General features: G+C 39.4%; 1 protein-coding gene across 3 annotated transcripts in view; it reads left to right on the top strand.

Moving 5' to 3' along the window:
- Positions 1–27,526, top strand: part of pcdh11 (protocadherin 11) — a 115,394-nt gene that overhangs the window by 12,432 nt on the left and 75,436 nt on the right. For 2 of the 3 annotated variants that reach the window (XM_086157728.1, XM_086157727.1), the window contains exon 2: positions 366–2,873. In XM_086157728.1, the coding sequence (XP_086013854.1) occupies positions 366–2,873 (2,508 nt within the window). Of the gene's footprint in view, positions 1–365; positions 2,874–6,704; positions 8,598–27,526 lie in introns of those variants that run through there. The other variant, XM_086157729.1, reaches the window with a different exon arrangement.

Genomic DNA, 27,526 nt, shown 5'->3' with positions numbered 1-27,526 from the left:
TACCCCGCTGAGATTAGCAGAACAGATCCAAGATCCAGCTGCAATGTTCAAAATAGTGCCATGCTGCTGAATTTGCTCTTTACAGTCCTCCTTATCTACATTACTGGCTCTTTAATGAACCTAAAAATCAGAAAACTGGTCTTTGTTGTTTTTAGTTTCTTGTACAAATATGAGAAAGTAAATGGTATTTATATAAGAAAATGAAACCCCTTCAATTCATTAAAAAAAAAAAAAATCTATTAATAACTTTTGTATTGTGCGAGAAGGAACCTACATATAAACCGCATATATGCACATTGAGACAAGTTGGCTTTTAAAGGTCCTGGTGCGTATAAAGTGAAAAAAAATGTGTTTTGTGTTTGCAGAGCGTCAGCGAATTCGGCTTGGATATCATTGAGACTCCCGAGGGTGACAAATGGCCGCAGCTAATCGTCCAGCAGAACTTGGATCGTGAGCAGAAAGACACTTTTGTCATGAAGATAAAAGTGGAGGATGGTGGCACCCCACCCAAGTCCAGCACCGCCATTCTCCAAGTCACCATCTCTGATGTCAATGACAATCGTCCCATCTTCAAGGATAGTGAGTTGGAGGTCACGGTACCAGAAAACGCTCCCATAGGGACATCGGTTGTTCAGCTTCACGCCACAGACGCAGACCTTGGCTCCAATGCACATATTCACTTCGCCTTTAGTAACCAGATCTCTGCCTCCACGAAACGTCACTTTGCCATTGACGGCACCACAGGACTGATCACTGTGAGGCAGCCATTGGACAGGGAGCTAACTCCAGTTCACAAACTTATTGTGCTGGCCAGTGATGGCAGCTCAACCCCCTCCAGAGCCACAGTCATTATTAATGTAACAGATGTTAATGATAATGTTCCCTCCATAGACACCCGCTACATCATCAACTTGGTCAACGGGACTGTTCTGTTGTCAGAGAACGCCCCTCTCAACACCAAAATAGCGCTTATTACTGTTACCGACAGAGATGCCGATCTTTATGGCAAAGTTGCTTGCTATACCGACCACGACGTCCCTTTTCGATTGAAGCCCGTCTTTAACGATCAGTTCTTACTTGAGACGGCCGCCCCCCTAGATTACGAGACGACCCGAGAATATGCAATTAAGATAGTAGCCTCGGATAGGGGAACACCACCTTTGAACACTTCAGCCATGGTTTTAATTAAAATCAAGGATGAGAATGACAACGCGCCCATCTTCCCCCAGCCCGAAATCCAACTTTCCATACCGGAGAACAATGACCCCTCTACGCAGTTAATAAAAATCAGTGCCACCGATGCCGATAGCGGACACAATGCTGAGATTATTTATATTCTTGGCCCTGACGCACCTGATGGGTTTAACATAGACAGGCGGTCAGGAATCCTCTCTGTCGGCAAACGACTGGACAGAGAGAAGCAAGAAAGGTACTCGTTCACTGTCATAGCAAGGGATAATGGTTCCTCGTCCCTGCAGAGCAATGTCACTGTAAGGCTAATTGTCCAGGACCTTAATGACAACAGCCCAGCTTTTACACACCCTGAGTACAACTTCTATGTGCCTGAAAACCTGCCTCTCTATGGGACCGTGGGTTTAATCACAGTGACGGACGCCGATGCCGGAGATAATGCTATTATAACCCTGTCCATTTTGAACGGGAAGGATAATTTCATCATCGACCCCCAAACTGGTGTGATCAAGCCAAATATCACCTTTGATCGGGAGCAGCAAAGTGCCTACACGTTTATGGTCAAGGCAGTTGATGGGGGGCAACCTCCGAGCTCCTCTTATGCCAAGGTTACTATAAATGTTGTTGATATAAATGACAACCGCCCTGTGTTTGTCATCCCATCCTCCAATTACTCTTATGACCTGGTGCGCACCACCACCACCCCCGGGGCCGTCGTCACGAGAGTATTTGCCATCGACAATGACACAGGTATGAACGCTGAGCTGCAGTACAGTATTAACAGCAGCATCATCATTACATCTAGGGTCTCCCCGCGAGGTCTCTTCACCATTGACAAAGCAACGGGTAACATAACACTTCAGGAGAAAATACTGGCAGCCGATCAGGGGCTGCATAGGCTGGTAGTCAAGGTCAAAGACCTCGGCCAGCCCGAGTCATTACATGCGATTGCACTTATTCACTTGTTTGTCAATGACACTGTATCAAATGCTACTTTTATCCAAGAGCAGCTGCGAAAAAGCATGGAGACTCCCTTGGACCGAAACATAGGGGACAGTGAGATAGCGCCTCAAGCCAATGGATACGTGATTGTCGTCATAGCTATTATAGCTGGGACCATGACTGTCATCTTGGTGATATTTGTTACCGCCTTGGTGCGCTGTCGACAGACGCCGAGACACAAAGTGGTGCAGAAGGGCAAGCAGAGCGGCGAGTGGGTGTCACCCAACCAAGAAAACCGTCAGATCAAGAAGAAGAAGAAGCGAAAGAAGCGATCCCCAAAGAGCCTTCTCCTGAACTTTGTAACCATAGACGAATCCAAGCCCGATGACCCCACCCATGAGCACGTTAATGGTACGCTAGATATCCCTGTGGAGTTAGAGGAGCAGACCATGGGAAAATACAACTGGGCCACCACGCCCACTACCTTCAAACCAGACAGCCCAGATTTAGCCAAGCATTACAAGTCCGCGTCCCCTCAGCCGACCTTTCAAATCAAACCAGAGACTCCAGTCGCCCCAAAGAAACACCATGTGATCCAGGAGCTTCCCTTGGACAACACATTTGTCGTGGGCTGTGACTCACTCTCCAAGTGCTCATCGACTAGCTCCGACCCGTACAGTGTCTCAGAGTGCAGCTGTCAGGGGGGATTCAAGACGGCGGGGCAAATCACCACCCGACAGGTAATTCATGACTTTTTTTTAAATCCACCCACACTCTCCCAACTCACACCCTTGCTGTCCCGTGGAAGATCATGTGGAAACGGGTGGGTCGATTGTAGGCTACCCAATCATTTTCCTCCGGTAGAGCACGGAAAGGTTTATTTTAAATGTTAGAAGCACAAAAAAGGTGCGACAAAGATTCGCCACGAATTGAGAGCAAATTTTCGACGTGAAATACAAAAAGCCGCTCGCTTACTTGGGGTGTTCACCATCTTTTGTAAGCAATTAGCACTGCATAATCATTTACATATGCAGGATAATTTCATATTCAAAACCTTGATTAAAAGCAGCAGCGCAATTATGATGGCTAGCTATTTTAAATGTAAGACTGAGTGGCTGCTGTCAGCTCGATTTAGGAGCGGATTCAGAGACGTGTGACCGCAACCGCGCACACATAACAACCCGACAAATAAACCCAATGTGGCCCCTGCCTTCTAAATATTAGCTGTTGTCTTTACTGTGCTAGTGAGGCTTTGTAGGAGGGAAGCTGATTTGAATACCAAGGTACAGCGAAGGACTTATGATTCTCAAAGAGATATGTGCCAAATGCAGAGTGCCCTAATAAATAAAACCTGACGAGGGAAATAAATGTAAATCAAAGGTAAGGAGAGGTGGCCTTGCTCAGCACTGACAACTAGAGCACAGTGCTGTGGGGAAGACATAGTGCTGCTTGGGGCGGAGAAGGAGGTCAGAGGGATCAAGGTGATGCAGAGCTTTGAGACCAATATACTTAAACACCAAGGGAGCAGTAGTCCATAAAAGCCTGCCAGGCAAGTGTTGCATTTAGCTCATAAATGCTCTTCTTTAATGACTCCAATTATTGTTATAAATGGCACATGTAGATACAGTCTGTGCATTGTTTAAATTAGCTCACTGAAAAGAGGATGCTGACATCATAAGGTGATGCGTTTGTCTTATGTGATGCTATGGTCTCCGATAAGCCCGAGGAACGTTATCATTGCATCTGAACCACATGACATAAATACTGTACATGCTGTTTTTTGATCTCCCAGTAGCCTCGCGATTGAATTCGCTAAGACCGATCGACTCTACGCGGGCTAGAAATTCTGCTTTATCGGTGTAATTTAGCATTACTATTTTTACTGACATGCTTGCTTACTGGCTTTTCAATGTTTTGATTTTCTCTACACAATATATAATCTCCTCTTTACTGATATGTACTCATCTAACTCAATCAATCACAGGATGATTGATTGAGTTGGCATTCATTCATTTGTGTTATTGTTTTGATCAAGTCTGCCTGGCTTCCAATTTCGGGCCACTTTCAGATATGGCAAATACGGCTGATTTGTGGGATGAGCTTCTTGCCTGTGTTTGTGTCTAGCCTCATGTTGCATTTGGTGTTCAGATATTTGGTTTTGTCTTTCCTCTGTGACAGCTCGTGAATGTTAAAATTCCCTCCGGCATAGTTGTGGTAAATGACTGTTTATTCCATGAAGTATTGTGGTTTGGATAATTTATGAAGACACCCACACAGGATTGATAGTCATTCCTTTCATCTACCTTTTATTTGGAACCCAGCTTAAAAAGCTATGCTCTGCCATGGTGCATCATATACAAGCCTACTACATGCACTTGTTATTAAAGATTTAATTTATAATATCTTTATACGACACACTCACAAGTTGTCAGAATGATTTTCCCCTTCCCCGGCTGTGACTGCCCTGAAATTTTCTGTGTGTGTTCTTCATCCCTGAATTATTATCCGTTTTTTGATTTCTCGCATCACGGGTTTCAACTGATTTTCACTCAAGTTGCCAATTAGCATGCTTTAGAGGAATGATGCAAAATCAAAAATTGATCCATAAACATTCTCGCACTTCTTTTTAAAGAATTAATACCTTGTAATTTAGGCCGTATATTACTCCGGTATCCATGTCCTTCTGTCGCATGGGATGCACATACTTTTAATCAAAAAAACTCACAAAATGATGTGATCTACCCCAAGTATTAAAATATGATCAAAAAAAGGCTCTTTCAGCTATATCACCAGTCATGTCAAAATGACAATACCTCCACATTTATCTGTCCCCTTGAGCAATAGACAAGTGATACCTATCACTTAAGACATTAGATTTCCCACCAGTTTCAAGTGTGCTTATTTAAGCATATGTCAAGAAAAAAAGTAGAATGAGGCCTGTCTGATGAGAATCGGTGGCTGCAGAGGTTAATTAAATGCACTAAAGGGTTAATCACTCGTTTGAGAGTATGATTAAAATCACTTTAATTAGGTTTTGTATAATACTAGTAAGGAAAAGACCGTGATCTTTTAGATTATCAGGAAAGTTATGTGGAGTCCTTGGTTTATCATATTTGCATGATGTAGCAAATGATGACCAGCAGCAATATTTCTTTGGTTTCTTACTGCGAAATACTGCAAACTACTTTTTACTGCAAACTACTTTTTAATTCTATTACTTGGATAAATTTCATCATTATATGTGCATTTTGTACACTGAAACGAACTCTTGGTGTAAAACATTCCGCACGTTAAAAACCATTTAGAAAAATACTTTGAGAATATGGCAGTTTGTGAATTCATTCGCAGCTGTGTCTGCGTGTCACAGTCCTCGAAAGCTAAAACAGGAGGTCCGTAACCTGTGATCACAATGGCGATTGTTGTGTTTTATGTTTCACCCTAAAAAAAAAGAAGGATGTCTTCTTTTTATTAACGGAGATGAAAATAATGCAAAGACGGCGGCTTAACAACAAGGAGGGTGCAGATGCAGCAGTGATGTCGATATGAAAAGGCCGCAAAAGTATTAACGGGACTTTGCAGAGTCACTAAAAAAACACTTTTTAAAAACCTACTTGTAAGACTACATATTTGAACAGAGTTTTCAAGTATCCCATCATTTACTTTTAAATTCAACAACATAATATTAGATATCAATCTGCTCATAATCAGAAGCTATTGTGGTAAGAGCGTACTTAAATGGAGGCTGATTGAATTAGTATCACACTTTTCAAGTGATCTCATACGTTTCTAAATAAAATGCATAAAAGTCTTTTCCGTTATTTTGCTTGGTCCTTAATGCTGAGGTCAAACGGCACGTGGGATGCGTATGATCCATGTGTGCCGTCTCTGTTTCTGTGCGGGTAAATCTATGGGTCACACGCTAATGACAGTACTGAGTCACTGCAAAGGGAATGCCGGTGGCACAGGATTGGATTTAAAAAGCCAGCGTACACCAGACGCAAACACACCAAATGTGTCGCTTATAATTCCATCATCATTGTTTTTGGTTTCTTCCTTTCTGTTTGGTCACTCTGTAATTATTGCGCCAACTCTCCCTAATTCAGTAATAAACCAGATGTTGCAAACTGACTGAAAAACATCAGAATGTCATATTCTGTACATATCAGAGGACCTTCTGGCAAGGGTCCGAAAGAGTGGGCCTAAATTGATCCAAATGGCATTTTGAGGGGAAATGAAGAGTGCTGCAATAGTGTGGTGAAACAAAAAAAAAAAAAAAAAAAAGACGAATTGGGAGTCAGAATTGGATAAAATTGCATGCTCTGATAAGTACAGGAAAAATGCACAAACTTCTACATCTGTAGCATTCTTCAAGGAAACCTGACAAGATAATGACTCGATTGCCAGCCATTCCTTGAAGAATGCTTTTCTTATCTTCTACATTCTCTTCAGAGATCTTTTTATTCAGTGTTCAGTGTAGCCTCAAACTGATAAGGCTACAGCTTAGGCTGCTCAGAGCTGGATGATATTGTAACTACAATCTCCCTATATCTGTCTGTCTCTCTATATTTCAGGAGACGGCACTGAAACCACCACACTATGGCACACTCTGTGGCACAGGTACAGCCCGCTCCCACAGGATTAAAATCAATCTCTAGCTCCTACTACCTAAAGAGAGAAAGAGAAAAGAAAGAGAGAGGGCAGAGGGAGAAAAGAAGGAAGGTGAGATCTGAAGAGGTGAAACAAGTACTTTATTGCCTGTACAGCCTCAAACACCACCTCTTCATTCAATCAAAGAAAAAAGATGAACGTGGTGGTCGGGAGAGAAAGAAACTGAGAGACACTTCATGTTTCCTGTCTAAAACTTGACAAAGCTCCACCTGTAAAAAAAAAAAAAAAAAAAATGTTTGAAGTGTGAACTGTTTTATTGAGTCCTATGCTATATACAGGTACCTGTTTTGGTGAGGATGATTCTGTTAACCCTGAGCCCTCAACAGAATGTCCTACTCAAGCACCCACTCTGTAAAATAGGTGTTAAATTCAGTCAGTAAATTTGTAAAGTATGTCCATATGTATGTATGTATAGCTATCACAGAGTTGATGGTGGTTATATTTATTAAGTCAATTCCGTTGCCTTTTTTTTCCTCTCAAGACTGCCTTATGGCCAAATTCATTTTCATATTTTTGCGTAATTTGGCATTTCTCTATCTTGGCTCAGTCGGTGAAGTAACGTATGATGTTATTCTTCAAGGTCTGCATCCCATGGGCTTACATTAGTATCGACTCTTTATATTGAAATAGTATGACCCCTTCCTGTCACACTAATTCCGTTGATATTTATATAAGTGCAGCTGTATTCCCAAAAAACATTTAGGGCCGTCCAACACGACCGCATTTGTCATCCTCTACAACTGCGCTTCTGATCGCCATGCTGTTAATACAATAGGAGGAATGGGGGACAAGTTTAATACTGTCTGCTAAGCCACAATCACAAGGGACTAACTGCTGGGGTTATAATCAAAAGCTGTTTATGTAGGATGGATTTGAAGAGCGCTAAGCCTAACCTTTTGTGTGTCACTTTCAATTCCTCAGAAAGAACTGATTAACCTTTGAATCCTTATGATCACGACAACAGATAATGATAATAATAATAATAATAATAATAATAATAATAATAATAATAATAATAATAATAATAATAATAATAATAATAACGTGTTCAGTCTTAGTTGACTTAAAAAGCAAAAAAAACGGACTGACTTGCACATATCGATGATTTCATTGTTTTTTTTTTTGTTTTTTTTGTTTTTTGTTTTTTTTATGATCACAGGAGCACTGAACACCAAAATGCAACAGAAATCTATGGTTCAGCTTTAAACAAAAATAAAAAGGCAGTCATATAAAGTTTGATGAAATAAACCGGTATTATGCATTTATTCATTCTCTTGCTTCCTGTTTCGTGCTTAATTTGCTTGTGCCTACAGGATCACAATTTAGCAGTTTGTCTTTCCTAGAAAATGATACTTAGGACTGGTTTGATGGGTTAGCTGTAACTCAGTAACAATTTTGATAACCTAACTTCAACATGGAATGTATACATATAACCACAGAATTAGATGCATTAAAATAGTTATAGGCAGTCAATTAGAGTTACAAAGAGGGTGGTTCTAAGGCTCAAAGTCTTGTTTGATAAAATATAAAATTACTGTACCAGCAGCAATTTTAATTTTGTTCCAGTCTTAATATGCCATCAGTCTCCAGACTGCAATTATTTTAAAGCTTTTAATTTCTTATTAACTTCCTTTGAGGAAGGTTGTTGTTTTGAAGGGGGGTATATACATGTAATTATGGTATAAAAATGTATTCACTACCAAGTAGGAGCCACAAAATGAGATAGCATCCTAGCTCTATGTAAAGATTAGATTTGCCTGATCTTTGGGGAGAAAAAAAATAAAAAGAAAAAAAAGTCATACTTTGGGAGAGCTTTTGTTGTTGCAACAGAGACAGATAGCCTCAATTCTATTCAATGTGCACCTTACATGATCTTTGTAATTGATTTGCCAGTGTGGAGAAAACTGTAAATGTTTTGTTTATGTATGTGTGCGCTTTGAAGATTTATTAAAGTTTTTTGCAGTGTATTGCATATTTTAATGACTCCTATTATTATTTATTGAAACATTTCGTATTTGCCTGCATCACTTTCAGCGTACCAGTTATTTGCCAACTATGTTACCGCATCTACTGTTTATAACAGTACAACTAGGAAAAATATAATATTGAGTATTTCCGATATGTTTTCCACATGTAAACATTTTGCCACTAGCATCGTTTTAAGTACAGCCGAACAAGGCCGCGTCTCTAAAGAGCAGCGCTGTGTTCGATAGCATCTTGTCAATCGGCATCAGATTTGCATAACACAACATGGATCGCATTTATTACGCAGTCCATGTCCAGATCACACCTCATCAGCATGCCAAAGACACATGCCTGCATTCCTATCCTCCATCCTCCTACAAGCTTTTCACCATATTGTTTTCCTTACAGCAATGTAGCAAACTTAAATATTGATTTCAATACAGGAATAGTTTTTGGAGTAAACACAAACAGCGAAACTTATCGAGCAGAACGGTAACGCGCAGGTACGAGGAGCTAATTCTTTTTTTTGTTTTTTTAATGGGGAAAAGCAGATGAAGACAAACAGGAGACAGCTGACCAACTGAAAGAACACAGAGCGGCGATTGTAGATGTTCTTTTCAGTTGGTTTAGGTCACAAAACTCACTGGAAAACAGATTGATGTCCAAAGGAATCAAAAGGAAATACCTAAACGAGCACATAACGTGGCCATTCGGCAAAAGTTGCCAGCAGGAAAGTCTTTGAGTGTCTGCTGGTAGAGACTGAAATAAATGCTACTGAGCGGTGGGATTCATGACCATGACAATTCGACTATTTAACATACCTGCTTTCATTCCTTCTCTAATTACAACAATATTATTATATTACCTCATTGGGAGAAATAAACAGAAGCCTTGTTTGGATATACATTGCTCATTAGACAGGGATTATAGATAAAAAATTATGGAAATCGGATGTAGCAAACCCTTTGAAGTTCAGAGAGAAAAACAGCAGAGCAAGCTTTTTTTGGAACAAGATGTGTTTTTGTTTCTCCTTCGTGAGAGCTGATAATGATCATCTGATAATGATAACCCCACTTTTATGATATACAGCAGTGCACAAACACTGAATTTAACTCATCGGAGAGGATGATTTATGCTCTGTGATACAGTGAAGTGAATGCGGCTCTTATATTGTGCTATGCGGATTGGATCCAAAAATACAGACTTGAAAAGAATAAAAACAAAACCAAAGTACAGACAACAGAAAGCATTTAATTGCAAATCAAAGTTACTTCATATTTTAAAACTGAGAGAGCTAATCAGTTCCCATGAGGAAATAATCCTTGGTGGTTTGAGAAAATGGTTCAGACTCAACTGGAGCGTTCTTGTATAGATAGTGTGAAAATGTCACCTCTCTATTAATAGATAAATCCAAACCTATAAAATACCTTGTTTCAACTTCAAAATGGGGATATTGTGTGGATCATAAGGTACCTGTACATCTTTGAGGATGATAAATTAGAATTTCAGTTTTCACGGTTTGTATAATGAGGTAGAGAAATGTTTTAAAATTTGCCGTGAATACATTTTGAAAAACAGAAGAGGAAAAATAAATGGAAACATCCTATTATTAATGTATCTGAACATTTATGGATCAAGAGTGGGCAAGAAAATCAATTTTCCTTCCTTTCAAAAAAGTGCTGTGTCAAGGAGGGAAAAAGTAGAACTTAGAGGAAGATATGTTAATGTCTATGGCTCTGATTATTTGATAGTAAATTTGTTTGGATGATCTCAGTTTTGCTACGTTGTTCCCACCGAAATGTGATGCTTTTTAGCGTCACAAAATGTGGTTATGATTTGGTTCAGCTTACATGAAATGCATTCCAAGAAACTTTTTTTTATTTTTTTGCTTACTTTTTCATTGTTGTGTAGCGGTTTACTCAGGGAAAACACCCGGTTGACGGTGAAACGTCCGTTTAATGAGCAATAGCTGTTGTTGGTTACAGCCACGCCAGGCAAGACTGAAATATAACTAACTGTTCCCGCTCAATTCCAGGTAAAAAAAAAAACAGAATTCCTTGCACCCCAAACCACACCCACTAAATTCCCAGCAACCCCAAAATCACACAGAAAACAAGCATCAACATAAACCCCAACATTCGTTACTTGCCACAGTTATGTATAAAACAGCACTTAAGGTTGATATGCATATATACCTTGGGTATTTTTTAATGGATTTCAGGAATGAATTAATATTTCAGTCCCAAAACATAATACACAGTTTTCCCTGGGAGTTTAGATTTAAGAAAATTCAATTTAAATTCTAATGTCCTTTGTACAAACTAAGAAAGATGACAACACACTTTGTTGACTCAGCATTTTTAATGTGTTAATGATGAGACTATCGATACAGGATTAGTTCATTTTATCCCTGTCTGAAATTGCATAGAATATCACCCCTCATGAATGAATTTGTGGACAGGACGGTGGCGCAGTGGTTAGCGCTTCCACCTCTCCGCTTTCCCCCCGCCGTCCAAAAAACACGCGGGAGGTTAATTGGAATACAATGGAAAAATTACCCCGATGTGTGACCGAGAGAGCGAACGCTTGTTTGTCTATATGTGGCTCCGCGATCGACCGGCGACCGGTCCGGGGTGTGCCCCACTTCCCTTCTAATGACAGCTGGGATCGGCTCCGGTGATCCTAACCGCAGAATGAGCTATAGATAATGGATGGATAAATTAATTCCTATTTTAATGCGTCCTGTGTATCTTCTTGGTTTCTAAATAGCAATGCAAATTTCTTCATATTCATGGTATGCATTGGTGAGAGGACATGCAGGTTACAAGCTAAGCTGCAGTCATGTTCAGGCTATGATGTGAAGTTGTCCTGAAGTAATATGGACTGTCTAAACACGGTATATTTATGCGTATGTTGTGCAGTGGTGCAGGAAACAAGAAGATGCTGTCTTTCTGTTGCATTCTACTCAAGGCAACAGTCCACACAATTGCTGCCAAATCTCTGCCAAACTGAATAATTCAATCTTCCCCCATAGCTGTGGTGGTCTAGCTACTTTTATGTGTGCAACAATCAAATCAATGTGGAGACCCGCCGAGTGGTTCTTTCTGAGACACTGAGTAGCTCTACAGCCCGGAGATTGTTTTTGTTGAAAACAATTCTGTTGATTAAACGAGGTGTGACTGTGGATTGGGCATCTGAGGAACATTGATTACTGGTACAATTGTTTGTTCCTTGCTGAAAGTGCGATCTAAAACAGTCGCTGATGATAGTGTGGAAAGAGCATATGGTTGGCAAGTGTGCCAATTAACCGCACATTTAATGTGTTGCTGTTTTATCAAACATTTTCACGGTTGCAATCTTGATGTTGTTCAGTATACAGGAATGTTTCTCGTGCATTTGTCAGTACATGCTGTTAATTTTAATGATAGTTACAGTCGGGACAAGAGAGCTTCACGAGTACTATTGAGGTAGCACCCGACCCTCCCCATCCCTATGAAGCCATTGTATTATTTTGCCCATGTAGATTTAAAAATAATCCCCTGAACACAGAAATTCAATGAAAAAAAGCAACATTGAATTTACCTAACCTGGTTTTGCGTGCGCACTTCCACATAAATGTCCTGTTTTTGCTACCGGGTTACATCCACATTCTGACCACTCTTTAACATATTACTTGTAGTGGTTGTTTCTGTTGAATTTGTACTCGTGCAATGCGACAGTAAAAACAAGTGTCTGGCAGTCTGTCGTGATGTTGCAGTTAATAAATGCATTTTTGAAACCAAGCCACATCCTGCTGTGGGTCATTGTAGAACACAATGTGATGCTGTTCACATTGTGTTGAAGCAAAGGCACCTTTCTAAAGTGCTTTAAATGTATACCTCAAGTTTCCAAGGAGTCATTTGAACTGCAACATTTAAGACATTATGGATATACAGAAAGATGTTCTGTTATTATCTTGAAAAATCATTTCAATTCTAGAAATTATATACTAGTCTAATTATATATTAGATCAATATCCCCCGTATTAAGGATTGTTGTGACAGAATACAGTAAACCCAAAGGTAGACACACTGAAAGTCAACAACTTAAGACATTGTCCAAGGAAGGCCATGTGTGTTTCCTCCTTAATCCTGGTAATCCTCGTGCAGAATTCCCGATTTGCTTTAGTAAAAGAGATTTTGAGATGATAAGATTCAAGTCTGCCTCCTTAGAATAGCTGATAATCTGGTTTCAACAGTGGACTCAAAGGGTATTTAGCCTGTCTTAACATTTGCCCAATCAGATAGAGCTGAAGAGAGAAGGCACAACCTCAGCTTCAAACCCTCTCCTTCTCTGTATGGTCCATGTAGAGTTGAAAAAAGAACAGTGGAATGATAATCAATGTTGTTTATTTTGCTGCTTGGCTCTTTAAGTACTTTCAGCCAGATTATAGGCTTTTGTAGGGGATAATCTGGAGACCACAGACAATTGCCTTTTTCCATCCTGACAGTATCCCTGCACGAATGCGTAAAGAGGGTGACTTAAAGTAGATGCTAACTCTTAATTCCTGATTAGTCCTATTGCAAACTCTGTACAATTAACTGCACACTACGCTAGTGATTCGAAACACTCTGCAGTAGTAGTTCTGCACATACCACATTTCGGATATACCCAATGTCACTTGTAGTCAAAGCCACCTGTTCCTCAGTGCGATGACGCACACGGAGGGAAGAAAGAGAGAGAGAGAACAGAGAGAGACAGAGAAGTGCTGGCCTTTTTTTTTTTTTTACCTCCTCATGTTGAAGTCTCTGGCAGTGCCATGGGTTCGGCCTGAACTTCTGACACGAACGTAAATTGTCTAACAAGAGTAGCCCATTACCTAATTAGAGCTTTGTAGAGCTTTGCATGTTATAAATGGGATGAACATGCAAAGGTATACACGAGCTAAAGGGCCCCGTTAACCAATGGATGCTCCTTTTCGGTGGTTGTGCTCAATAGCAGAACATTTGACATAGCTGTCAGGCTCAATCTGGGACAGAAACACGAAAGACAAGCAGAAGGCCCAGATACAACCCACTCAGTTATGTTCACTGTTCAGTCATTCCACACATACACAGTAACAAGCTGATTACATTTACACGTCATCGAGTGTCAAGAACAAAAGCTCCGACCGGATGAAAAAAAATAGCTGCTAATGGAAACAAGTTGTAAGAAAATCACTGAATATTTGTTCTTTTTACTTATCATCGCTGTTCTGACAACGGATGATGCCGAAATTCCGATATGCCGTCACTATTTGAATATCTTTTTAAAAATACAATGCCCGAACCAAACCAAAGAGTCGTACGCGGTGCCATTAGCGGACAATAAATGTTGGTAAACCAAATGAATCTAATGTTTGTCGGTGAACAATGTTAGTATTATCCAGTGGACCCATATCAGTGTCAGAACACCGTTAGCTCTCTTGTGTTGACATCAAACATGAGAACATCTTGAAGCAATGAATGAGGTTTTGCTTCAATTGTTTCCTCTATTAGAAGCGGTTCCCCCCTTCTGTCACACTTAAAGCTGTGTAAAGTGCCTTTACCACCAAACAGGTAGAAATTCAAAACCTAATTAGACTGTGACTGAGGTCATACTCAACAATAAAAGGGAATTATATTTTCAAGCTTGAAACATGAAAGTGTTATAGAATCTGGGATATTTGGAGGCGCTTCTTCAATAATGTGTGTGATATTCACTGGTGGGCATAAAGAATTTATGTGCATGCAGTCTTCAAAAGAGCAGCAACTCATCCCCGAGATCAGCGAGACAGATTATTACATGCTATGTTGACAGTTTTTATTGTGGAGATCTGTGTTGCTTAATTGGTCAGACCGACATGATGAGGTGATAAGGTCCCATGTCATTTTGCACAAAGGACTTGCATGAGAAACTTACTTTTGTGATTTTTTTTTTTTTCAACGCATCTTAAAAAAACACAGTTCTCTCTTAAACACCACTGTGCTAAGACTTCGATGCAAAAAAAAAAAAAAAAAAAACGCTTTCGATGAATTTGTAGATAATCCGTTCATCTCTGGATAGGTGTATCCAAAACCCCTGTTTCGTCGTTACTTTCAGTGAATCATAAAAGGTTCAACCATCCAGCTTAATTGTAAGGGTATTAAATATTACAAGTCCTGCGCTCGTATTAATGAATCTACAAACATATAGACAGGTGTTGCTTGTGATTAAGCACACGTGTGTTCAACCCCAGAGGTAATGGGTGGCACTTCAGTGAATTGTGCCGACTTTATTGTATAGTGTGGATGATTGTGTTGTGCTCCCTCAGATAATGACTGTGCCCTACTTTGACTTTGAGGCAGTGACCTGAAATAAGGCACACAAGTGAAATTGGAGCCTGGATGAACTTGGAAGTGATTAAGGTCACCCAGACACACAACATTTGGCTGACCCCCCCAGCCTCCCAGTGACTCAGATCGACCAATGTGTTCAAATCCTTTGGGAGTCTTTTGTTGGATTCCCTCTTAATGCAAACATTGGACGCTGAAAAAAAAAATGATTACAGAGTTTGTCAGGATGATTAAATACACCTGTGATTTTCCTGGATTAGTTATCCGGGACGGTGTAAGAAAACATGTTGTTCTCCGTCATGTCGTAGGGTCTTTAGATAGCTCGAAACAATTCAATTTCAGCTCTACAAATGGACAAGCATATGGCCTGTTATTTTGAGGATACAATCACTTCTTTCAGCTTTGCGCCAGAGGACATTCTTATGCATCAATGTCCCCATTTGATTTATACTAGAATATAATACAGTGAATTTGAAGTCGTGAACATCATGCTGCTACAGCCCTGGCGTGTTCCCTTGTTCTCGCTATCGGTGCTGACAGAGCAAGGAGGAGTCACAGAGGGCGCAAATATTTCTATAACACGTATCAATGAAAGTGCAACGGTAATGTCACCGCGATAAATTATTCTAAAAATAAACATCTTCTCATAGATAAGCACATTATCTGACAGAAGCATTACATTTACAAGTTTCAGTTTCATTGACATGATGCATAAAGAACATGTCTTTATGCTTGGGGAAAACATAAATAACATGGGATCATATCTTGGTCTTGAAGGAGGGATGCGCTAAGTGGATATCTGGCTTGTTTTTTTGTCTTGCTATTCTGCTGGGGATCAGTACACCGCTTCCCACCACAGCCGTGATACTGAGATAAAAATTACATTTCCTCTGTTGTGAATTTATACCAGAGTGGATAGATATAATTAAATAATAAAGTGCCCCTCCACCATTTCTAAGAGATACTGTTGGGACTGACTATTTTTAGATACAACAAAGAGATTGCCAAGGGTGCCAAATCTTTCTGAGTAAGTTATGAACTTTTATTCAAATTATATATACAACTTAGACAAACGCTGCCAAGAAATAGAGGCCACATGTTTACCTAAGGACTTGTCAATTTTGCTTCGCTGGGATTTTGTGAAAAAAAAAATGTCCATGGTCGGTTTTGCTCTCAACAGCAGTGGATGATGAGACCATAGATAGATCTGAATATGTTGACTTCCAGTTATTTAAAATATTTGCAGCCTACTTGCACAGTGACCCTGTAAGATGACCCTGTCTGGCAGCAGGAATTGCTTTGTCACTGGGATCAACATGGCAAATGAATACTGGCCGTGATCTTGAAGTATTTATCATCTGGTGTTCTGTTTCTAATGGGTTTACTGTCAAAGATTTAGGTCAGAGAAGGACATATTGCTTGACCAGTGAAGTTTTAAGATAAAACACTTCAAGATCGGCCTTAGACTGTCAGACCGTTGTATCTATGTCTATTTTATTCTGGCCCTAACTTTTGTATTGTTTCTCTCAAAGACAGATTTGGTTATCGGAGATTCTTTCATATCATTTCCAGTAAATAAAGTGTGTTGCATCTCGAAAGAAGCAATCTCACTGAAAATATTATTCTGTATTTGCAGCGCGGTGATATTTTTAAAATATGTTCTGACATTTGTGACAAGGATAAGGTGTTATTGCTGCCTACGTCTTTCCCCTGGAGAGAATCCCTTAATATGGTCATGAAGTCAAAGATTCATCGAGAAACTTTTCAGGCTATTTTAACAAGTTTACTGTAACACCAGTTTGTTATACTTGCGTGACTTTGGGTGGTTTCCTTTGGACTCGTGGATATTTATAAGGCTTCGGTAGGGTTTTGTGCTCTCACACTTAAACAAAAATTAAAAAAAAAAAAATATTTAGATATCCTTTATTGCTATCTAAATGTGTTTAAGTCTTCTTTTCTTTACTCTTAAACAAAACACTGCCAGAGCAGTTCACGTGTTCTTACCGGAGTCGATAGATGGAGTCGTAATAGATCACTAAAAAAAACTCAAGATAAATATGTGTACTATGTGTAAAGAAAACCAAACTTGGCCAACTTGAAAAATATAGACTTTTTTTTTTTATCATTATGAATATAAGAGACTTTTAGTCTACCTCAAATTAAAAGCAGCTGGTTTCTTGGGATGCTATACGATTCCATGTGTGACTCATTTAACACTGATTTTGGCCCCTCTACTGGCAAGAGAGCTGAAATTTGGACAAGCTGACCATATAACCCCGTCCTTTGATTGATCTGTAGTCATTAAAAATAAAAGCGCAAAACCTCAAGCACTACTAACATGACCCCAATCCTTTATGTAGTCTTGGTTCCCGGGATTGGATTTTCATTGGCGTCCAGCACATGAATATCACATGTGTTATAAACCACCGGAATCAAAGGGAAATCCAGTGTTTCACTTTCATCCATCCACAATATAAATAACTAATTTATCAATTGTGCTTAAAGAGCCATACAATGGGCAGAAAAGAGAACATTGTGTAGCTGGGATAATCCCTCGGAAGATTTATCCTGACAATTCCTTGAGGGGAATAGTGGGAGCAAGATCCCCTTCCCTCCCTCTCTGTCTTTATCGCGCTTTCTCTGGATGCATAGTCACTATCGCAGCTCCTGATCAGCCCCGTTCAGTTATATTGCATTGTGTTCTTTGATATTCTAGTTAATCCATCAAGTGAAGAGATTTAGCCTAAGATTACTTTGATTCAATGAACTTCTGATGATACACTAGTAATGTCTGTAGCCTTCAGGCATTTTCTTGATACTCCATATGAGTGATTCTATGTGTGTGTGTGTGTGTGTGTGTGTGTGTGTGTGTGTGTGTGTTTGGGTGTTTTAAGATGAAGAAAAAAGGTCACATTAAACCAGAATCTAGATTTAGATAAATTTTAGCTCCGATTGAAACCCCTCGGACCTGACCGATTGTAAAGCTGGTGATTTGAACTATTTATTTCACTAAGTGGAATAGAAAAGGACAAAAGCATGGGAGCTCCAGCTCATCTCACACTTTTATGTATCTTATTTTTGCCTCAGGTGTAGAGTGTTGCCCGGTGACAAAGCAAACACAGCGGCATTGACTTGGTTAACATCTGTTTTTTGTTTGTCAGTGGAAGAATTCAATGTATGGAAACACTTGAGCCAATCACATGCAAAAGCTTTTTCAGTCTGACTCCTTGAGTGCTGTCACTAGTTATTACCATGCACGCTATTTAGCAAAAGTGCATTTGCAGTTTGAAGAGCATCCCAGGATATTAGTGGCATCTAATTGCATTACCTGGAGGAATGATGGCGCCAGTAAAATTGGCTGGCCCCAGTTCAGGCTATGTTGAAGGAAAGTGCCTCTTTACAGGTTGTACGGTACGTCATAATTCTGACTGGAATCTTTTGTTGACTAAGTGATTTTCTGACAGCTTTAAGCCTTTGCTCGCCAAATCAAATACTTCACTTCCGTATACAATCAGAGGTTTTGCCATTAATCCACTTACATCTGAGTGAAAGTAAAACAATAACAGAATAATAATGGGAACTAATGCAGCCACGTTGTGCTTGCTTACGCCAGATTTTATTTCATTAACTCACTCAAAGTTGATTCATTGATGCTTGTTTATCAATACCCATGCAATCGTATCAAATGACCCGTCCCGGTCCCAAGCAGACCGGTTGCATTGCTTGCCAATTTAAACATGGAAAAATTATATTTAATTGATTCTAATAGCCTCCAATTTTATTGTTATTTTTTTTCCCCAAACAAACAAAATACCGCATTTATTCATCAACCCATTGTTGTAAGCCTGTCTCTAACAGATAGAAAAAAAATTGGACTTTTACAACATGTTGTTCCCAGATGAACGAATAGTCATCCCGTGTGTAGTACTAGTATTATTTTCCAGAAGCCACAGGCAAATCTTGATGACGGAGAAGACGATAAGTTTAAAACTGTGAAGTGACCCTCACAGGATGTGTCTCCAGCACCCTCTGTTTCCATTTCTAGATTTAGCTTGGACTGGAGGGGCTTTTACCTCATAGTTCTCATATAGTCCGGTGGGACTCACTCATCTAGGAAATAGCATGCCAGTTTTATTGAGCAGGGAGTGACAGTGGAGATGAGGGCCCTCGGAGATCTTGGGATGTTTTCCATATTAAACTGCGGGGAGAGAGGCTTATGATCTCATTGCAGAAATGGCTTTCATTTTCAGTATCTAAATACCAGTAACATAACAATGAAAACTGTAATAGATCAATCCACGGATGTTAGCGTGTGGTTGTATCCACATTCCCTTAGATTTCTTTACTTGTGTTCATCCACATCCAGATTCTTGTTTATTTCTTTACTTCCAGCCTTCCTCTGCCCCAGCATCTTCACCATCCTCTTACTAATTACCCGCGCAACCCCTCCTTTTTTTTTTGTGGGGATCACTTCTTGCAGAGAGTAAAATTTCTTTGGCCATTTATAGTCACACTAATAGGAGAGAGGAATGTGGGGTGATAAATTGCTCTTTTTCTACAAATGAGCCATTAGAAGTGGTGATAAAAACAACTTTTCTTTTGTTGTGCACCTTTGCCTTTTGGAGTGAAAAAATGTGTTTGAAGTTCAGATTAATCTTCAGGGAATCCCACCTATTGGGACTGTTAACCTTTAGCCATTCAGCTATAAAGCCAGTGAGTTCCATTAAAATACATAATGCATGAAGTGCAGAGATTGTATGCCATTGATCAGCACTTGAATAAATTGAGTTGAAATCCTATTAACATAACCAGTTACATCTGAAGGGAGATGAATAAAGTGCGGTATAACATCTGCAAAAATTAGCCATCATCACCCACTGCTTTCTGATGGTTGAATTGGTCACACTCACTGGGGGCAATTTACAAATAAATAGTAAAGAACTATCATCATTGCCACTTAGCCCTCTGTTGTCTTTCTCTTTGTATGTCAAAGGGATTTGTCACCAACCACACCAAGACTAATGTTTAAGTGGGTTAGAAGTTAGTACTCTAACTTTTTTTGTCTTGTTCACTGTTGTCCAAAGTCTATGTTTAAAGATCCCAGTGATTTTTTTTTAATGTGGTCGACATGGCAGGATTTTGAGTCATGTTTTCCATTGTTTGTAAGTTTGTGTAATGGTAGCCAATCTCACTGGCCCCAGCAGTCTGCTTTTAATTTATTAAATCCCCCCTTTTTTTAAAAAAAAAAAGTCGAGACCAACCTGTCAATTTGACGTCAACTGCCCTACCACCTTATAATAATGTGCCTCAGAAATTAGCTTTAATTTAGGGGGGGGGGGGGGGGAGTGTGTGTGAGTATGAGTGTGTGTGTGGGTGGGGGATACTGGGGAGAAAAAAAACAAAAAAAAACCAAAAACGTTTTCCGTTTTTAAATCCATCTCTTTCTTGTATCAGGAATAATTAGGGCAATTAATTCATGTGGGTATCCAGAACAACATATGTGTTTTCAGATTAGCGGCAGAGGACGCTCTGTTATTCGACCCCATGCAGTCAGGGAGATGACCCAAATTAAAGCACATTTCCTCCCACACCCGTAGCCCCCCCTTCGTCCTCAGATCCATTCTGTCACCTCCCCCCAACCCTCTTCCGGTGCTGTGCCAGACGCCCCACAACAATGTCAGAGAACACCTGCCAATGGTAGCAGCTCCTTAATGAAATAATAATTGTAGTTGTGACTCGCATGCATTAGTCGCTTTTTTTCGTTTAACATGCTTGTCTGCTTCATTGCAAAGTACAGAGATGAGTCCAGTGTGTTTTTATGTTGTTTTTTTTAATTTTTTTATGTGAAATACCTGGATTTGATAACAACATTTCATTATCTTTGACTTCTTCACCAAGTATATTATCTAATTGTTTCGGGTCTCATTAAAAGCATGTTGTGCAAACTATACCGACCACAAAAACACCAAATAAATGAAATACATGAAGTGTATTATATAGTATCTAAAGAAGATGTGTGAAAGGACTTAATTTTCTGGCAGTAACAGCTGTTCTGAGACACACAAGATTGTGGAATATTTAAGATCAATATATCATTTATTTTAGTAGGAGTCTATAATAGGCCTGCAATTGCACACTCCATTACTGGATACAAGGGCCAAGGCTGCTGACCAATGCTACCTAATGAAGACAAATGTACTGGCTCCTTCAAGAAAAGAAATACACTATCCTAGAGTTTCCACGGCAGTGTCATTTAGGCTGAGGAAAGTGGTCCTGGTCTATGCAGAACGGCAGTCTTAACAGCCCAAGTGTGTCATTATGTGTGGGAAGGAACAAGAGAACGGAAAAAGTGGCGTAATAGCGGGCCCCTGTTGAAAGCCATTAAACTGTAACATTGCCTTTGTCTCCCAGTCTCTATATGTATTGTATGTTTGCATCCTTCCGTGGATGTATAAGTATGTCGAATATCTATCTACTATATCTATCTTACATGGAGTGTGTGTGTGTTTACGTGTCTTCTGATGGATCGGGAATTAAAAATCAGCTATTATTTCCAAAGTAACGGTGACCTTCCTTGAGTTTTTGAAAAAAAAAAAAAAAAAGGAAAGAAAAAAATATATAAGGACATATTTAGCGATCTAATGATCTAGGATCAGCACACCTCCTCTGAGAGTGGTTTGATGAGTGCAGTTCCAGATTAGATTAGAGGCCTTGCACTGATGGATATAATCCATCATCTTGTAAGCAGCAAGGAATTCTGACAGTGTACTTGCAGTATCTCTGTCATAAGCCTTTAGCTTTGACTTCTTGTTGTTACTTAGCTACAAACAGAATAAAAAAGGACAAATGTATGCTCAGGAGGTAGCGTGTTTCATAAAACTTAGGGGATTGGGATTTGTGACCATGACAGAGATTGAAAACATGTTGAAAGTGCCTTTTTTTTCTATTTCCTGCTTTTTCTTTCTACATTTCACCTTTTGTCTTTTCACAATAGATAAAAAATGTGGCTCTCCCATTTCATGAACTAAACTTAGAGATAAAACACATATAAAACTGGATATTTGTGATTTTTTTTTTTTTTTTTCCACACCTCATTCCCATTTGTAGCTGCTTTGAAGTGGATTTTCTTTTGCATGGTGTAGCAACTGTGTATAGTCCATGAAGTAAGTCTTCTCACAGGGCACAGAGGAAATGAGCTGATCAGACTTTGCAAAAAAAAAAAAAAAAAAAGTTTTTGTTATTCACATCCCATTTCTGTCAGGTGTAGCAGCTCATCAAGCTGAAATAAGTGGGCCATGTTTTATTTTTTTTTTTATTGAGAGACTTTTTTATATTAATGTGACAATTATTTTTCTTTTTTGTTGCACTTTTTATCAATTGCGATTCTGCATTTTTGGAAAAAAGCATTTAAATTGTTATGTGTTTTTTGTTTGAGCTTCAGCCTGCTGATATTGCCTTATAGATATTTGACTTAAATATCAGCAAGTAAAAGTATTGTACTAAGTGTATGTATAAGCTCAGTAATTGTGGTAACCATAAATTTGCTAGTTAGCTCATACGTCACCATGTTAATTTAAGTGGTGCAGAATCTGTTGCAACTAGGCAATGATCGATTAGACATAGTTGGAGAGATATTGTTATTACTATCAGGATTTTTATTATTATTTATTTTTCATGAAATCAGATGAAATAATGCATTTCTGTCAGATCATGTCAAAATATTGCTTTTTCAGAATCAGAAAATCAAAAAACTCCTAATGTAAATAAGCCTAGCGTAATATACATATATCATAACACTACATTATTGCACCGCACCGGCTGCACTGTGATGGTTCACAGAAGGGCGCCACTGACAAATATTGGTTAGCGTAGTGCCATGCCTGTCAAAAAGCCATCCAGCCCACAAGCCGGGCCAAATATTAATTCAAGGGCTTCAAATAAAAAGCCTGGGTCTTGAAAAAGCGCTTTGCATTCTGATTTCACAGACAGCATCTTGACAGCTTTCAAAGAGTATCACAGCACCTGAGGGGAGGTGTTTCAGAGAGGACAGAATCAGAGAAGTCGTTGAGTGGTACAGTTTTTTTTTTTCTGTATTTCCCTATTGTACTTTACCCGACCACTTGAAACAGACTTTCGCCAGCATCATTTAATACTCATCAAAGGGAAAGCTTGTGTGTTGTGTTATCTTTAGAAACTGACTTTTGCCCAAGTAGCTGACAGAAACATTTCTTGTGATACAAATCATAAAGTAAGAAATCTGTTTGAATGAAACATACTGTAGAACTTCGTTAACATATGTAATTATTTGAATTTTTCTAAATTCACAAACTCCCTCTTTTTATATTTAGAGGGACGGATTCCTGAAATTGCGGCATTTTGAAAAACTAAAATTTCATAGTGAAACTCAAGACGTAGGACCTGTCAAGTGTGTTTTAAGCTATTATTTTGGTACGGCTGGGGCCCTAAAAAATTAAAAATCAATTTTTTTTTAGCCCCAGAGTTACAAATTTTATTTTATAGACGTAATAGCTTTATGCTTATAAGAATAATATTTTATCAAATTTGTAAGTATTGTAAAATAACTAAATTAGATGATATGATTCACTTGAGCTAGCAATTTGACACAATATGTTGACATTTTGGACTATGTAACGTACTCTAGGCTGTTAGTGCCTAATTGCATAGCAAAGTAATTCTCAAAGTCTTGTCACTGAATCAATGAATGAAAAATGTTGATTTGGTTGTTTTTTTTTTTTTTGGTTGCATATATATTCAAATCTTTTGAGTAATTGCACTAGTAGGAAAATAGATCACAGGTAGTTTGTATTTATTTTGTATAAAAGATTGTCGGGACTCTATCACAAAAATGCTCAAATTCACTGTAACCCAGCTGTGCTCGGCTGCATAGAAAAACAGTAATATCGAAATAGTTGTGTTGGATATTGATTTTGATGGTTGGGTTTGAAAGGGTTAAAGCAGCTGAACACTGGCTGCATATGAATCCAGGTTTGTTTGATATTTTGTTCATGTTGGTTCAGCAGCTCTTAACTATTTATGTTTTAATTTAACAACTAATTTTCAAATGTAATGGAGCTTGGTGTCATCTTTTATTTCACTTCTGTTTGATTTGAATCATCTCCATTTGGTTTGAGTACATGTCACATTAAAACTTAATAAACTCTCCATCTACCATTACAGAGGGTATAACATGAACTGAATGCCGATAACACGCTGTAAGGAGAGTTTTTTTTTCCTGCCAAGCACGTCTTCCAAAAATCACACTGATTCAATAATTGACATTATGCATACTGTGTTGAATAAATAATCAGATAAATAAATAACACCTCTGGATCATAGTTTTGGTTTCTCATTAGAAGGCGAGGTGTGTAACTTCATACTCAGGAATGGAAGTCAAGTGAAGCAATTGCAATAATTACAGCAGCAAGAAAAGTGTATTCATGGAGAGGGGTTTGGGCATAAAGGCATCCAATGAGCAGGATCTGTCTACAGGTAACTCTGATTAAACGCATATCTTGGCATCCCTCCCCTTTCTTGAATATCTGCAATGAACCCAGTTGCTTCAAGCTCTGTCGCTACCCGGCATAATGAGCTCCACAGTCACAGAGCGGATGGCCTGCAGGACGGTCCCGACAGAGCCATAATGAACACTCCGGTGTACCAATCTGTGACACCCCGCCAAGGAACCCCTCGAAGCCGGTGCCCCCTCAGACGGGTTCGCCTGACTTGTTCACTAGACCTTCGATGGCCACCAATCCACGTCAACTTGTGTTCTGAGGCAGAGACACCCCATCTGGGTTCAGTGGTAGAGACGGCCCGTAAGCCCAGGCTGTGCATCAATCACTTAATATTGAGAGAAAGGTGTCTGCAGAAGCAATGCTACGGACTAAGTTGCGGCAAAGATAGAAATGAGTCATGAGGCGCAGAGCACTGGATGGAGTGGCAGGTGAAGTGCGAGGACAGCTAAAATAGCGGGGGATGGAAAAAGGTAAATGATGGTGGAGAGATATGGAGAGGCTGAGATAAGTGACAGACGGAGAGAGCGCGAGAGAAGGAACCAAAGATAAATCGTACTATAGGGGGCTACACAGTTAGAATCCATGGGTATAGAAGTAGAAAGAAGATGATCTGGGCATATGAGGTCTCAGGAAGAGGGTGGGTAATAAGTGGAGGGAGTCATAATCCAAGGCGGCGGAAAAGAATGGGAGAGAAGCAGGGTCTTTTGCCAAACAGTCGTTCCTCTGTTGATGCCGAGGTGGATCTGTGTGTTTAAGAAAGTGCACTGCTGTGCTTTTGCTCTCTTAAACAACCAGGAGGTGGGTGAGAGGATCGACGGCCCTGACCATGGAGCAGGGCTTTGAACCGCCGCATGCTGAGAGAAACTGTGGATTTATACAGACAGCGTTTCAAAAAGAAAAAAAAAAAAAAAGAGACAGAAGAAATGGAAAAAGAAAAACAAGAATTCAAAGGTTCTGAAACAAAAGAAAATATGAAACACACATAAGCTTTTCATGCCTCATCTAAATTTATCACTTTGATGGATTAGCATAACAATGAACATTTCTTTTTTTTTTTTTCAAAAGCCTGCACGCAGATAGCAAGATGGCAATCATGAACATGGTGTAGCATTTATTAGGATTATCATTAACTGTTGTCAAGACACACTTGATATCGAGGATTGATCCCATCTGCTGTATTTATTATCTTTGCAAAAGAAAAACATTTGGGACTATAGCTTTAGTCATATATTTGGCCGCATTTTGTGTTGGTGGATGTGTTTTTCTGTGTAAACAAATGTGCACATGTCTCTTCTTTGACTCCTGTGAAGTCCAGGAATAAAAAGGCCCTCATCCTCTTTCATGTTTGCTGTATTTGTTGAACAGCAGCTCTGCAGCATCTGCTGCAGCCGTACATATCGGATGCCTAAAATCTTCCTAATGGTCTGCTAAACCGAGAATCTTCAGACTCCTATATTGCTCCTCCTCAGTGGGTGGTTATCGTTCACATTTGTAGAGGTTTGAACATGCACTTGTGCATACTTGAACATTCTAAAATAGTAGTTGCAGGGATAATGCAGCAAAAATGTATAGTGATTCACAATATGTAAAGTAAAATGAAAAAACGTTTTTTTGCTTCAATAGCTGCATTTATAGAGCGAGAAACTGCTTGATATCGGACACTTTGTTATATTTTAATTGCATATTTATAACGACAGCCCTCTGCCCCTCTATTTTGTATTGAACCTCTGCAGTACCAAATACTGTCTGTCCCAAGCGGGGTTGCATTTGGGAATACGGATTAAACTATTCTTGTTATCATTATCTTGTTAGGGATTAAGGATTTATATCAACTAGTGTGTGTTGCCCGGAAAAAGCAACGCAGTCGATGTTAGACGCTGACAATGGAATATGTATAGCATAGCATGGAACGGACATTTGAGAAAAGGGGGGGGCTTTGCAGTGGATTTAAATATTGCTCGTTTATGTGTGAATCGTCAGAGCTGGCCATATTCAAGAAAGCCACGGGCGGTTTCAAAACACTTACAAAAAGTGATCCATCGTACAGAACAATTTACTTTATTGCCTGCAATTTAATATCAGACGCAGAGTTTTCTTATTGTTCAATGGCAATGCAAAGAGGACCGTTGAATAAACAATCACATTGCGAGGAGAGCCTTTAAAAATAACATTTGGCACCAGATATTACTCTGAAGACAGATATTATACAGAAAATTCTTAGGGAACCTTTCTAAAATTAGCATAATTACTTGATTTCAGATGTGTCACTTGGCTTCAGTGCAAAATATACAGAGCGGACACCATAACAAAGCAGTGCCCAGGGCCACAATTGACCTTCGGGGTTTGGATCCCGTTATGTGTTCACTGTGTTGCCGCTGATAAGGCCATCCTTTGCTTCTGTTCTAATCTATAAAGTCATTTCCAAAGATCCTGGTAATACAGGGAGAGACACACAAATATCCTCCCAATTCTATGGTCATAACCTCTGTATCTGCCATCGATAGCTGTAATAGGTGTTCAGAAGGCCTTGCGAGGGCTCTGTTTGATTGAGGAGTGCCTTTGCTGCAAGGATGGGATGGAAGGCAAACTGCTGAACCGCTGTCTTATTTAAAAATATTATTAAATAAGAACATGCATTTACAGCTATAGTGTTCCCACATTAATGTGGGAACGGTATTTGGACTATATTGGAAAAGATAGGTTGCAGTGCCTAGAGTTTATATAAGGACATAAGCTACCACTGGGTTTGTTGTTACCATTAAACAGATGTTGTTGCTCATATATTTCATTTGTAATGACTATGACAACTACTTGTGTAATTACATCTCCATAAAATCTGCTGATTCAGGAATCGTCTTTCTTTTCGGCGGCTCCCTTCAGGGGTCTCCGCAG

Source organism: Fistularia commersonii, chromosome 13 (genome assembly GCF_037954325.1).
Source record: "Fistularia commersonii isolate RoL2024-O1a breed Wild chromosome 13, RoL_Fcom_v1.0, whole genome shotgun sequence".
In the NCBI taxonomy this organism is placed as follows: Eukaryota; Metazoa; Chordata; class Actinopteri; order Syngnathiformes; family Fistulariidae; genus Fistularia; species Fistularia commersonii.
The sequence above is the reverse complement of the archived record's forward strand: the minus strand, read 5'-3'. Positions and strand labels throughout refer to the sequence as shown.